Genomic DNA, 12,566 nt, shown 5'->3' with positions numbered 1-12,566 from the left:
CTCGCCCCGCACCTGCTTTTACCTACAGGGCGAGTGCCGCAGATGCCCAAAAGGCCCCTTTATTATCAGGATCCTCATTAGATTTGCATCTGAATATCTAATTTCAATAATAATTTGAGCTTGTGTCGGTAAAATTTGGAATTTCTGAACAAACACCCGAGCTATAAATAGGTGATCACTACAACTACTGCAGGGTCTGCCGCCATCACATTATGGCTTTACAGCCACGTACTTTGTTCTATAAGAAGGGCCCAATCTACAAAACTACTACAGCTGTCATTGGTCGAAATCCAGCCTCAACGTTTGTGGAAAACGATTATAGGAGCTTCGAGCCTTTATGATCGGTGTCTGCCCGACATACAGCACATGGTGTGACCTGGGCTCCAAGTCACTGTCACTGGAGTTCAAATTTATTTTCACAAGTAATCATATAGTTTATAAAATGTGTCAAAATACTAAAGGCGACATACCCGGATTAAACTAATAAACAGACTAAAACACAAGAGTTTCAGTTTACAGTGACATAAAACAGAGAGAAGCAGCAAATCCTTACATCTGAGCAGCTGGAACAAGCTAATGTTTGGCATTTTTCCTTGAAAATGGCTTAGTCGGCAATCACAATTTTTTGATTAATCTGTTGTCAGTCGACTACTCATACAATATGAGCACTACTACTTGCAGCTATCAGAGGGCATGGCAGGCAATGCCGCATGTGGACTTCAATGACAAAATATGAATATGTGCTGTTTTAGATTCTAGATTTCTGCTTTTTTCTTCCCCACTCTAGCAAATAAACCCACCTATTTTTTTTTAGTCTTTCTAAACAGTGTAGACATGTGAGAAGGAGAGAGAGGTAACAGATGGATGGAGTTAGTCCCCTCAACTAAGAAGAGATAAAATGGGTGAGAGCAGACAGTCCCCCTCCTTTTTGTGCTGCAGTTACCAAGCAACATGAGGCTGGAGTGAAAATGGCGAAAAGATGCTGCTGCATTTTATGAATGAAGCTGGGAAAAAGAAAGAAGCCAGAGTGGGGAGGGGAGAGAGTGGCCTGATGCACGTGCATGCACCCGTGCAAACACACACACACACAAGCGCACACACACAGGCAGAGTGTCGCTGTGCTTCCTTCTCACTAGAAAAGGTTGAAAGCAGCTATGTAAGTAAGCTGTGGTGATTACCAGAAAGCAGCACAAGGTCCACAAAACAAACTTTATTAAGTCCATTGCTGTTGTTACAAATATTGAGGCAGAGAATATATACTAAGTACAAAAAGAAAATGTCTTCTCACCTCGAAGACAAAATAAGCACTGGGAAAACATTATTTACAGTATGCTTAAAGCATCCAAACAACTTCACTGCAATATGGCATCCATTTCTCCGTAGTCGCATCTTTTGTGCATAATTACAAACATCTTATGTAACATTTTAAAGAACATTATCTGAACTGAAGCCTGTTTGAAGAAGCAGGTTTACTGAGTTATCTGGATAACTCAAGGGCAAATCATTCAAGCACAAGGTTGTACTCAGCATAAACTATCCAGTAAGTAAAGCTACTTCTTACAACAGGCACCTGAAAGTGGGCTTCATTTTCAGTCCAAGATTTGCTTCCACAGGTTCTCCAGATGTTGCAAATATTTATCAGTGGAGACAAACCTTCAGGACAAGAAATGCTTTACCATGAGCGGCTAATGCCACATCTATTCCAACATACAGAGCATTGCCCACAGCTTCGACCTGCGCTCAAGGGGACAAAGTGTGTATGGGTACCAAACGGGTCAACGTCAGCTTATGAGTATGCAAGTCTCAGGGCTGTGAGGATACGATGGTCTCGCCTTAAATTCAGCCCACCCTGATGGCTCAAGCTTTCTCTGGCTCAGCTTGAACATCTACCATGACAGAGTTACGGTTAAATAAGGCATTGTTGGTTGTGCAGATCTGTGTTAGCGAAGAGAGTGGAAAAAGAAGGAAAAACAGTTTGTAACAATCCCAGATCCATCCCATTTGTTTATGCTGTATAAAAATAATGTCTCTGCTTCCTGTTAATGTCCATGTTATATAGACGCATCCATTGCCTCCTTGTCCAAACGTGTGTTAGTGATGTGGGTGAGTGTACAGATAAGAGCTTCTGGTCCATCATCTTACTCTGATGACTCTTATATGCAGTCCATGGAGTTGTCCGGCATCAGTCCAAGAGGTGGCATCTTCCCTGGTGCACAGGATGGGGGGAGCATGCCACTGATGTTGGGCGATGGGTCAACGTTCTCGCAGTCCTCCATCTTGTCTGCCAATCCTTCCCAGTTGATGTGGAAGCGGGTGACACGGGGGTTGGAGGCCAAAATATTCCGCTGGAGCTGTGTGAATGAAAGAAATGTTGGTGAAATGTCAGAATTATGGTTTATGAAGAATGGTCCAAATGAAAGCAGTAGGTGGAGATGTCCTGGCTTTTGGTCCCAAATACAGGCCAATAGAGAAAAAGAAAAAAAGAAAAAAATTCAACGGGTTTCAAAGGACCAACGATGTGGCTAAGAGTATATGTTGTTGTTGAATGCAAATAAATTTTAAGGCATTTTTATGGTGGTTTAAATGGCATACATCTCAAGCCTAGCTTAGATAATAAAAAGTAAAACCTCACTGTTATGCTTCAGCTCTTTAAACTGAAAATGCAGCGTTTGGTGCAATTTTGCAGTGCACAAAATGTTGTTTATTTTGTCTGACCAACATGACAAAACAATGAAAGATATTAAATTACCAACGACCATGTAAATAGGATGAGGCAGAGACAATCAACTTTAACACTATTACTACTAGGAAGCCTCCTTATTATGGGCTATTATATTATCTAGACTTTGCTGATACCACTGCAAATATGATAAAATAACAAAACAACTGCAAAACAAAAATGAATAATGTATATATATATGTGAACTGGACAGTTGACAGTTCATGTTACGCTTATTTCTTGATGTTACTGTTGCCTGTAACTTCAGTTTCAAAGCACCAGAGGGCAGTAGAAAACTGTGTATATTTCAAATGATCCTTTTCACAAGCAAGGGCCCGGAACTGTATTGTATGTTTAAGATATCTGTAGATCAGGTACTGCAATATTTTTTTGAAATGGCATAAAAAGATGATGCAAAGGTGTTTGGTGATTTCAGTCCAGTAAGTACAGTTTGTTGTGAGCAGGTCCCCTCGGCAAAAAATATGATCACGATCATTTTTTTCCATATTGATCAGTATCAATATTTAATACGTTATATAATTTGATGATGCTGCCAGTTTGAAGAGCAGCCTGATAACGATTGAAGCATGAAGAAACCAGAGAGCTCAGGAGTTAAACTTGAGTATATAGCTTATCAACATAAAAAAAATAGAGCATAGCATAAACTTTGAACTGTGCAAACATGCTGTATCTGCCTGAACAAAACAATAGAGGTTAGTTTGCCCTGTAACTTATTAAAATAATGGTGTAGTTTCTGGGAGGGCAACTCTTCAGGTGATGATAAAGACTTGTGTTTCCTGTCTTGGTTGGGACCGACTGACAGCATATTGTACAGACTATCTTAGTCTGCTCTTCATTGCTTTTAAGATACCTAAACCTCTTCCATATAATTGAGGTCATGTTACCTTTTTTCAACTATTTGCTTTGTGCTAGGAAAAGGGCATGGAGTCTAAAACTGCAGACTGACTGGCTGTTGTTGGAATTATTTCTGCTGCGCTATAGGCTGTTAGAGCAATACACATCAAGTAACAATGGCAAAATCTTGTCATTGTTCTCAACGTCAATTTTATCTAGATCGTATTGTCACCACCCCTACTTCTATCCATGACAGTCATCCCTGAGTGTGTGTGCTACCTGGGTGTAGTCTGGTTTGAGAGGTGGGTTTTCCCGTAGTTCAGGGTCTGTGTATTCATTGTTGACATAGTAACCGATGCGGATGAATTCCTGTCCGCGGTATGTGCAGGTTATAAGGACTACAGTCACCCCTACGGCATCACTTTCAGGAATCAGCCCTGTGTTAGGAGCATCAGCCTGAGGGGGGAGAGAGAAACACAAAGATATCAGATCAAAGTAAAGCATACTAATCATGCTATTAAAGCAGAAACAAGCTAAATGCTATCTAAAAACATTTTTTGGATTTTTAGTGTTCAATGGTTCTGTGGTCGAGCTGTATTTTGAAACAGGGTGAGAGGTGACATGGGACCACAGCTTACTTACCTGAAACACAAACATGTGTCTGCCAGCTGGTACCGGGCCAACTAGAACAGAGTCCAGAACCTGGTCGTATTCCTCACTCTCAGCTGAACCCACATAGATGATCTTCCACTCCAGATCTGACATTACACACAACAGTGAGACTTAAAGGTATAGTTCAGTTTGCAAATAACATGATGTAATGATATTGATAAATGAGCATTAGATACATCTCTTGACACTCTGCTTTGAAACTGAAACAAAACAAATATATCGGCTCAGTGACTGGTGGAAAATCTAGATCATAGAAGTTATCAAACTATCAAATCAGTATGCACTGTGCAATCGGTGCATCTCTGGATACTTTGTTTAATTTGATGTCTGCAACCACCAATACAAATAAATATGTATCGTTATCCCCTAAAAATGTCCTACAATCAATTCAGTCAGAGCTTGATGGCACGTAATATTTTCACTGTATACAGCTACTCAGTTAATGTCACTACAGGCAAACTGACTATTTGCATTGCCAGCTTACATGCAACTTAACTTCCCTGCTGTCTCTCACCGCAGTTCGCGGCAACTCGTTGAGCTTGTCTGTTGCTACAGTAACGGATGGTGGTTAACCAATCAGCTGCTCGACAAAAACTCCGAGCTCCGCACCCGAACCAATCACTGCAGGCAAGAGGCGGGGCTCTGACCACAAACGCGCCAGCGCCAATTTTCAACCACTTGCCAAATGAAATGTCACAAACCAGCACCAACGACCACTAATAATGGTTTATCATCGACTAAAACGGTCTGTTTATCGATTACGTACGATGCACCACGTCAACCAGCAACGTACAAGTTACCAACTGTGCAGAATGCGCCCAGGGAGGTAGCTAGTATTCAGCAGCTAATATAACGTAATTTACACACGTTAGCTAGCTGAAAACAATACTCACCTTCCGGCAAATCCTCCATGCATTCAAACGTTATTTCAAACTGAAACGGATTTCCAAACGGGCTCGGGTTGTCCAGCACAGCAACATTCAGCACTTGTACCTTCGCCATGGCAGTATCTTCTGAGGCACCTCGACCTGGAAAACTAATTAGCTTTTCTCTTGCGGGAACAAAGTTTAATGAGTCACTCTTCACTTCACTGTCGCTGTGGTCCCGGGTTGGCTCGCACGCTTTGGCGTTGCCTGTCTTCAGAGTGAAAGTTAAAGTGTGATTCTTTTATTCTCCAGAAACACCAACATGAACCTCTGGCGGCAGCTGGGCGACAGGAACTACGTCACTAAATTCTTCTTCGGGGTTTAACGGCATCTGACGTTCTAATGGTTGCATTACTGCCACCATCTGGAGATAGTTTAATCCTACATTGTCCGCGTGAGTCTTCTAGTACTGCACCTTTCCTTGTGCTGTTACCACTCTTTATTGATTTCCTTCCATGCAGTACCTTTTCCGTCATTTCACAGAATGCCCATACAAGCAGGAATTCCACGTGCATGTGCCGTATTTTTATTACTTGTGAGTGTATTGCTATTATTTCAAATAGTTTGTCCTGATGATGACTTGACACATTTGTCATAAGACTGTACAGACTCACATGACCTCTCCATGACCTCTCAAATCTATCCAACAGTTGACTCTGATATGTTTTCAATTAACATTTCCTATCTCTCGGCAGACACAGGTGAAGTTCTTACTGCCATAATCTGAGAGCCCAAATCGCTTTTTGATGTTGATCGAAAAACTATACTGCAATAATCCAAATTATCCAGCCTTGAGCTAATCAGAGCTTCAAATACAGTGTGTGTGTGTGTGTATACATACATATATTTTCACAATCACACACATAGATAGGTATGCATATATATTTAAATTATGCAATATCCAACCCTAAGGCATTTTTTTTACTGTTTCTTTATTTATGTTTCCTTCCTTTAAATTATCCTCTAGACATAACACTGGATCCAAAGCACTCATTCCCAGTGGGGCCCAGAGAAATTTTTCACAGTTGTGGCCAGACGAGTCCACTAAAAATCTTGGGGTGGCACGCAGCAGAGAGGGGGATTATAATCGAGTCTCTCAAGATACATCTGAGTTTTCTAATGCAAAACAAGATGGTGACCAGAAATTTTTATATGCTTTTGTTACGGCGAACAGCAATTAAAAAAGATTTTATTCCTTTCAGTTTCTCTATTGCTGACATCCAAAGAGTCTGTACTGCCGGACCATCGTCTCCATGCCCACACAGGTAGCGTTGTATTTCTCAATTTTGCACTCAGCTTCTGTGGGCCAGTACTCGATCCAGGTTCTCTCAGCGAGTATATACTGATACCTGAGGAGAGCAAAGTGAAAAACACATTGGGCCTTCATGTGGCCAACTATCTGTAACATGTTGAAATGAATCAAAAAAGGATGACCGCAAAATAAACAACAATACCACGTGGAAATGTGGAAATGCTAACAACATTTAGAGGACACACAACAAACTCACGATTGACTCTGTTGATCTCTGTAAATATCTTTGGATGCACCCATGATAAGGTAGGTTTTGCTGGTTCTCAGATCTAAAGCTGCTCTGCAGTGCCGGTAACTGAGGAATGTGCGCAGTTTTCCTTGAGGACCCACATCATTATTTCCTGTGATTGAAGTATAGGAGAAGAGAGAGATAGCCTTAAAGGGAAACAATGTTTTTTTTTTATTTCTATTTATTATATAGATCTTTGTAATGACCTTGGTGAATACAATCATAACTGATGGAAGTGATGGCGAGAGCTGCGAAAATAAAACCCCTGTTGTAATGAACCCTAATCTTCCTTTAAGCATATTTAGATGCATAACAACAAACACATCTTAGAAACATTACTGTTGATTCTCACATATTCCCACTCGAAGGGCTATATAGGGATAAGATTTTTTCTTTCACCTTTGGGGAGATCTGAGGTGCCCATAAGGAAAAGAAATGCGGTATCTCAGCTTTGAGGTGCTTTAGTTTTGGCAGTTCAAGGTTCAAATGAAATAAATACCCACCTTCTTTGATGACTTCCAGGACCCGCACTGTGTAAATGTCAGTGGACAAGCCATCAGTAAACTCTTGCAGTCTCACTTTGTACACTGCAGACAGACAAGTTGTAGATGATTATCTTGCTTGCTTGACACGTCAAGTCAAATTTCTTTCCATAGCACATCTGAAACAACATTAGTTGACTAAAGTGCTTTATAAGCGTAGAAGAAAGCAAGATCAACAGGGCAGACAACAGAAACATACATATGCCCAAGCAGAGATCAAGATGAAATAAAATAAAAAAAATAAAAACTAATAGGCCAAACATTATAAAAATCCATTTAGTGGTGGGAATTTAAGTATGTTTAAAATCCAAAGACAGAAGAAGGGTCTTGGACTGTGGACTCATTAGAGAGAGCAGATCTGACGTGGTGGGTTTGTACCACAGACTAGGGGCTGCAACTGAGAAAGCAGGGTCACCCCTGAGCCTCAGCTGAGCTGAGATGACCAGAAGTGACTGGTCAGAGGTGAGACGTTTCTGTTTGTCTGCTGCTAGTACCAAGTCAACCTGGACTTTTAAAAGAGCTGATTCAGTGCTATGGGGGTCCCTAAAACCAGACTGAAAAACTTGAAATATTTCATTCTTGCTGAAAAAAGGGCTGGAGCTGCTGGTAAACAACTGTTTTCCAGAATTTTAGATAAAAATAGGAGCTTGGACAAGGGCCTAAAATTAGATAGTCTATTTTATTTTTTAAGGAGCAGCCGAACCACTGTGTATCTAAAACAAGAAGGAAAACAACCTATAGAAAGGCAGCGTGTAGGCAATGTATGATAGATGTTGGGGCCTACAATATCAAACACCTATTTTAGTAGGAGAGAGGGAATGTGGTCAGATGGACTTGTGGGCTTCAGATGACAAACTACTTCCCACAGAAAGACACAGACACAGGTTAAATCTGATTCAAAACAGACAAAACAGACAAGGCTAGAGGACATTTTGCTTTCTAACATCAGCTGTTTTCAACAAAGAAGCTTCTGTTTCTGTGGAGGGGTCAGAGACGCTGTCGCAGCTGACATAAATAATGATGATTAGGACACTGCTGCATTAATCCAGGAGGCTGGGGGCATTTCTCCTGGATATCTGCAACCTTAGCCCCAGGGAAGCAGACAATCCTAATGGATTTTACTTTAATATTTCTTACAGCGGAGTCTAAAGTGACAAGCGTGGCTGGGAGAGGGACTGGTGAAGAGATAAGAGTCTGAGGTGGTGGAGTGGAAGGCAAACAAGTATGGATGGAGGGAGGCGGCCAGGAACTGCGCCGCGGTGCTGGTGTAAAATCTGGCTCGGATGTGAGATAATCTGACGAGTCAGCTCTTCTCGTGGGGTTGACGAGTGGCTTCACCCCGTGATCTGAGATGTTGGTCGTGCACATACACAAACAAAGTCTTACCATAATCTATTTTGCTGGTGACTAGAGTCTCGCAGGCCTTAGCTGTGCGCTCGTCATTGCTGACGTTGCCCTTCTTCTGCATACTGCAGTTCTCTGGAAGTACACAACAGGCACACAGTAAACATGCACCTGATGACATGATCAAATGCAGAAGCGTGTGTGTGTGTGTGTGACTCCATGTCAACCTTCACCAGAGCTTGAAACAGACGAACAATCTATTACAAGTGCAATTCCCACATCAGTGATCAATATATGGTTTAGCACAAGAGTATCGGATGTGACGCATTCCTGTTTACAGCACATGGATTAGCTCATCGGTTACACATCATCCTGCTGACCTTCAGCACATGTGCATTCATTGTTTCTGCAGAGCCGCAGCAGCTGTCCAGCTCTTCTCTCTGGGTGGTAGAACTTCATACAGCGTGTTTCTGCAACAAGAGAGAAAGATATTTGCAAGATATTTTGTTTGGGGGTTGCAGCTGTATGAGTGTGTGTGCGTCACAGAAAGAAGCAGCATGCAGTATGTTTCTTGGTCGCTGAGACTCACGGTTACTGTCTTGATGGTGGCCGTGTTCATAGACAGACACAGCAGCTGGTTGTAAGATGCCCACTTTCAGCTTCTGATGGATCCTGAACATGATCTCTTCTGGTCGCGTGTGAGAAACCTGCGGAGAGATGGAAAGCAAAGCTGAGACGAAAGAACAAAGCGAAGAGAAAGCAGAAAGGCAGGAAACAGTGATGACCCACCTTATCCAGGTAGATGATGAGGGAACCTCTTTCTGACTCAGCACTGTTTATGTTATATTTTGAAATAGTGCGGGCACGTCCTTTGGACAGCTATACACACACACACACACACAAAAACACACACATGGTTTGTATGTTTTTGTCCATACAAACGCACCTTTGAGCTCTTATATGTGTGTGTCTGTCTGTCTTACTAAGCTCAGGTCATTTGTGTCAACAGTGAAACCAGTTAACATGCCGATATCCAACACTGACATGGCTGCATCGCGCTCCCTGTCCTTAAACCTGTACAGAAAACGGGCCGGCTCATTAATTAATTCAACCCAATCAAACAAATGTTGAAAATAAGTGACCCCAATAGCATTTGTTGTCTATTGTCTTTGAAGAAGGAGAAATGAAGCAACTGGAGCACCAAAACCAGCAAATCAGAGACACAAGGCACAGAACAGTAACAGTTTGTTGGTATGACTTCTTCAATGTACTTACAAAACCTCTATTCTCATCTTGTATATCTTCTCATTCTCATCCAGTTTCTCTGGAGAAACAAAGCATTAGATGAGCATGAAATCTTTTCGTATTAAAAAATAAATGGTCAAAGGATGGACAGACAGCAAACAATGATACAAAACAGACCAAAACAATCAGACAAACAGATGAAGACACATTACCTGGGAGGAGCTGCACTGACAAATTAAACTTCTGACAGTCGCTTTCCCTTTCTTTAGGCAGAGCGTAATACAGCGACACCATCTGTTACACAGATAGAAGTGTATCTTAATGTGAAAATAGGAATCCGTCTTAATAATATTCTCCACACAATGTTAAAAAGCACAAAAATAAGCTTAGAAAATATGTAACTTACTGTCACTGTTGCTTCTCCTCTGCCCGTCGCAGTCACTTTCACATTGTGGTTTATATTTTTGATCTGCAGGAAATTAAACACACACACACACACACACACACACACACACACACACACACACACACACACACAATCAACAGAAGAAATAACAGGAATGACAATATTAATGAGCCACCGTGTGTGTGTGTGTGTGTGTGTGTGTGTGTGTATGTTGTATGTGTGTGTTCTCTCACTTTAGACGTTCTCGTGGTAAAGTGGTTTTCGTTGTTGAAGTTGTACTTCTCAGGCTTTGACCTGCCTGGCAACAAGATGTCCACGTTCAGATCATAGTCTGGTTCTTTAGGACTGGCCCAGTACTCAGCCACAGCCTGGTACACCATTATGGTAGCCTGGAGGAGAAAAATGAGTCAGGGGGAGAAAATGGTTGAGGCCAGACTAACGACTCCCTAAAGACTCCCTAAAGAACAAGCTAGAAATAGCTGGAGGAAGAGAACGAGAGGTGTGTGTTACCTGAGTTGACCCATAGCCTGCTCTCTCTCTCCGCTGTTGGTTGAACCATCTGACAATAGGTCTGGCTTCATCAAAGGCCTTTATTAACAGAAGGCAACGGTTTGACTGTGCATTGGAGTTTTTTTTTAAAATCATCATCAAAAATGTATTTTGGCTGTTTTAGCACAGAAATATCATTTTCATCATTAAAGGTTATACTTCATGCCAGTTTCTAAAGTGCACCTTAAATTACTGGACATATTTTTCCTTTTTTGGCACAATCAAATTTACCTAACATGAGCGCTATACATCAGAAACATGATGTCTGCTTTTAACAAATACAGTAGAGAAATAGTTTTCTCTGTGATGAATTACTTTTCTCAAACAAGAGTTTGCAAGTGGATTTTCCCTCTGTACTAAAATAAATGAAATGGCTGCCTAGAAGAGCAAGAAAAATGCTCTCAGCTATCGACATAACTGCTGTATGATGTTCTGTGGAAAATGGTCAGCAGTGTATTCTGTCCTTTAGTGTGGTGCCGTGAAAGATGATTCGACTGAAAGTTTTTTTTATAGCATTTCACGCCGCTGACACACACACACATACAGGTGAGTGCGACTTGCTTACCGTGACCTTCACCAGAGCCAGAAGAGCATAAGCTGTGGCCTCGAGTGTGTAAACACGTCCCATAGGTGCCTGCCAGTGGGACAAATCTAAGAAAAGCACAGATTTTTGTATAACTGTACTTGTGACAAGCCAAGATACGTACTGCAGTGGACAAACTATGCAATGGCAAGACTATTTCTGTATTTTATTCGCCTATATTCTGTTTCTAAATGTGTGTGTCAGCATTGTTGTATGAAGAAACCTGGGGAAGCAAACTTGAAGAGGAATTCTCGGTTTAGTTTGTTTTCATTGGCCAGGGCGTATGATGTCATGGCAACAGCATATGGGTTGGTGAGGCTGGGCAGACGCTTCTGCAGGTAGGCCACGGCTTTGTTTGTACTGTCTGGAAGACTCTGGAAAGAGAGTAGAGAAAGGAAGGCGACAGGAGAATAAGGAGAGAACAGATGGAAAGCTGGGTGTGGCGTTGGTAAATGAAGAAATAAAAGAGGCGAGGGAGAATGAAAAACAACATTGTGTGGAGATGACGTACTGACCTTAACAGAGGCAGCACATAATGTGCGTGACTCCTGCATAGCAATTAGGCAGAAGGCCGTCATGGAGGCATCTGAATCTGTGCCTTGCACGTCACCCTGCACATGCACGCACAAATATGTCAGCGCAATCATTATCGTGATCAGCGACAAACATCACTTTATTCATACAAGATGACAGCCAGTGACATGTAATATTGATACGGTCTTTTGTTCAACATCAATCTGAAGGCTGCTGTTATTGGAATCAGTGCACGCACGATCATCTCTCTGTGGACCACCCTTCCGACTTCTCTAAACATGCCGTCAGGTTGTTGCGCTCTGAGAATAAGAAACTTGACAGCGTCACAGATGGCGCTGTTTGGCACTGCCACCAGATTGTTGGCCATGGCGAACACCTTGACAACATAAGCTGTCAGCCTTAGAGAGGAGAGGAGAGGAGAGGAGTAACGCCAATTGCATTTATTTGCACATAATATACACCCATATACATACAATCTAAAGGAAAGGAGGATGTGCAAGCATTTATGTATGAGTTCATGCATGTTTGCAGGCCTCACCAGGTGCTACTTTGTTGGTCACGATGCACAGCAAAAGATCCATCATGTTTACGGTAGGCAAGCTCATTCTGGTAACCTACATAAAACAAACATAAAACCTTTTAACTGACAG

At 41.8% G+C, this 12,566-nt stretch overlaps 2 protein-coding genes across 2 annotated transcripts in view; both read right to left on the bottom strand.

Annotated features, from left to right (window-relative positions):
* Positions 1–1,195: 1,195 nt before the first annotated feature.
* Positions 1,196–5,456, bottom strand: asf1bb (anti-silencing function 1Bb histone chaperone). Its single transcript, XM_041933729.1, has 4 exons — positions 5,140–5,456; positions 4,217–4,332; positions 3,854–4,030; positions 1,196–2,351 (listed from the first exon to the last, which is right to left on the bottom strand). Exons 1-4 carry the CDS (start codon positions 5,246–5,248, stop codon positions 2,154–2,156), a joined length of 600 nt encoding a protein of 199 aa, XP_041789663.1. The 5' UTR covers positions 5,249–5,456; the 3' UTR covers positions 1,196–2,153.
* Positions 5,457–6,379: 923 nt separating this feature from the next.
* The window catches only part of LOC121604481 (complement C3-like), a 54,635-nt gene continuing 48,448 nt past the window's right edge, over positions 6,380–12,566 (bottom strand). The window contains exons 68-85 of the mRNA XM_041934003.1: positions 12,455–12,530; positions 12,155–12,314; positions 11,898–11,993; positions 11,606–11,756; positions 11,365–11,450; positions 10,761–10,838; positions 10,484–10,639; positions 10,251–10,313; positions 10,057–10,138; positions 9,875–9,923; positions 9,583–9,673; positions 9,389–9,478; positions 9,195–9,306; positions 8,980–9,069; positions 8,642–8,734; positions 7,217–7,300; positions 6,681–6,825; positions 6,380–6,521 (exon numbers count right to left, since the gene is read on the bottom strand). Coding sequence (XP_041789937.1) covers positions 6,380–6,521; positions 6,681–6,825; positions 7,217–7,300; positions 8,642–8,734; positions 8,980–9,069; positions 9,195–9,306; positions 9,389–9,478; positions 9,583–9,673; positions 9,875–9,923; positions 10,057–10,138; positions 10,251–10,313; positions 10,484–10,639; positions 10,761–10,838; positions 11,365–11,450; positions 11,606–11,756; positions 11,898–11,993; positions 12,155–12,314; positions 12,455–12,530 — 1,844 coding nt within the window. The remainder of the gene's footprint in view (positions 6,522–6,680; positions 6,826–7,216; positions 7,301–8,641; positions 8,735–8,979; positions 9,070–9,194; positions 9,307–9,388; positions 9,479–9,582; positions 9,674–9,874; positions 9,924–10,056; positions 10,139–10,250; positions 10,314–10,483; positions 10,640–10,760; positions 10,839–11,364; positions 11,451–11,605; positions 11,757–11,897; positions 11,994–12,154; positions 12,315–12,454; positions 12,531–12,566) is intronic.

Source organism: Chelmon rostratus, chromosome 3, assembly GCF_017976325.1.
Source record: "Chelmon rostratus isolate fCheRos1 chromosome 3, fCheRos1.pri, whole genome shotgun sequence".
Classification (NCBI taxonomy): Eukaryota; Metazoa; Chordata; class Actinopteri; order Chaetodontiformes; family Chaetodontidae; genus Chelmon; species Chelmon rostratus.
This window is presented reverse-complemented; position numbering and strand designations above follow the sequence as displayed.

Coding starts and splice junctions, on each gene's coding strand:
- asf1bb (XM_041933729.1), bottom strand. CDS start 5,248: ATGGCGAAGGTACAAGTGCTGAATGTTGCTGTGCTGGACAACCCGAGC. Junction 4,333..5,139: donor CATGGAGGATTTGCCGGAAG/GTGAGTATTGTT, acceptor GTGTAATGTCAG/ATCTGGAGTGGAAGATCATC. Junction 4,031..4,216: donor GACACATGTTTGTGTTTCAG/GTAAGTAAGCTG, acceptor CTCCCCCCTCAG/GCTGATGCTCCTAACACAGG.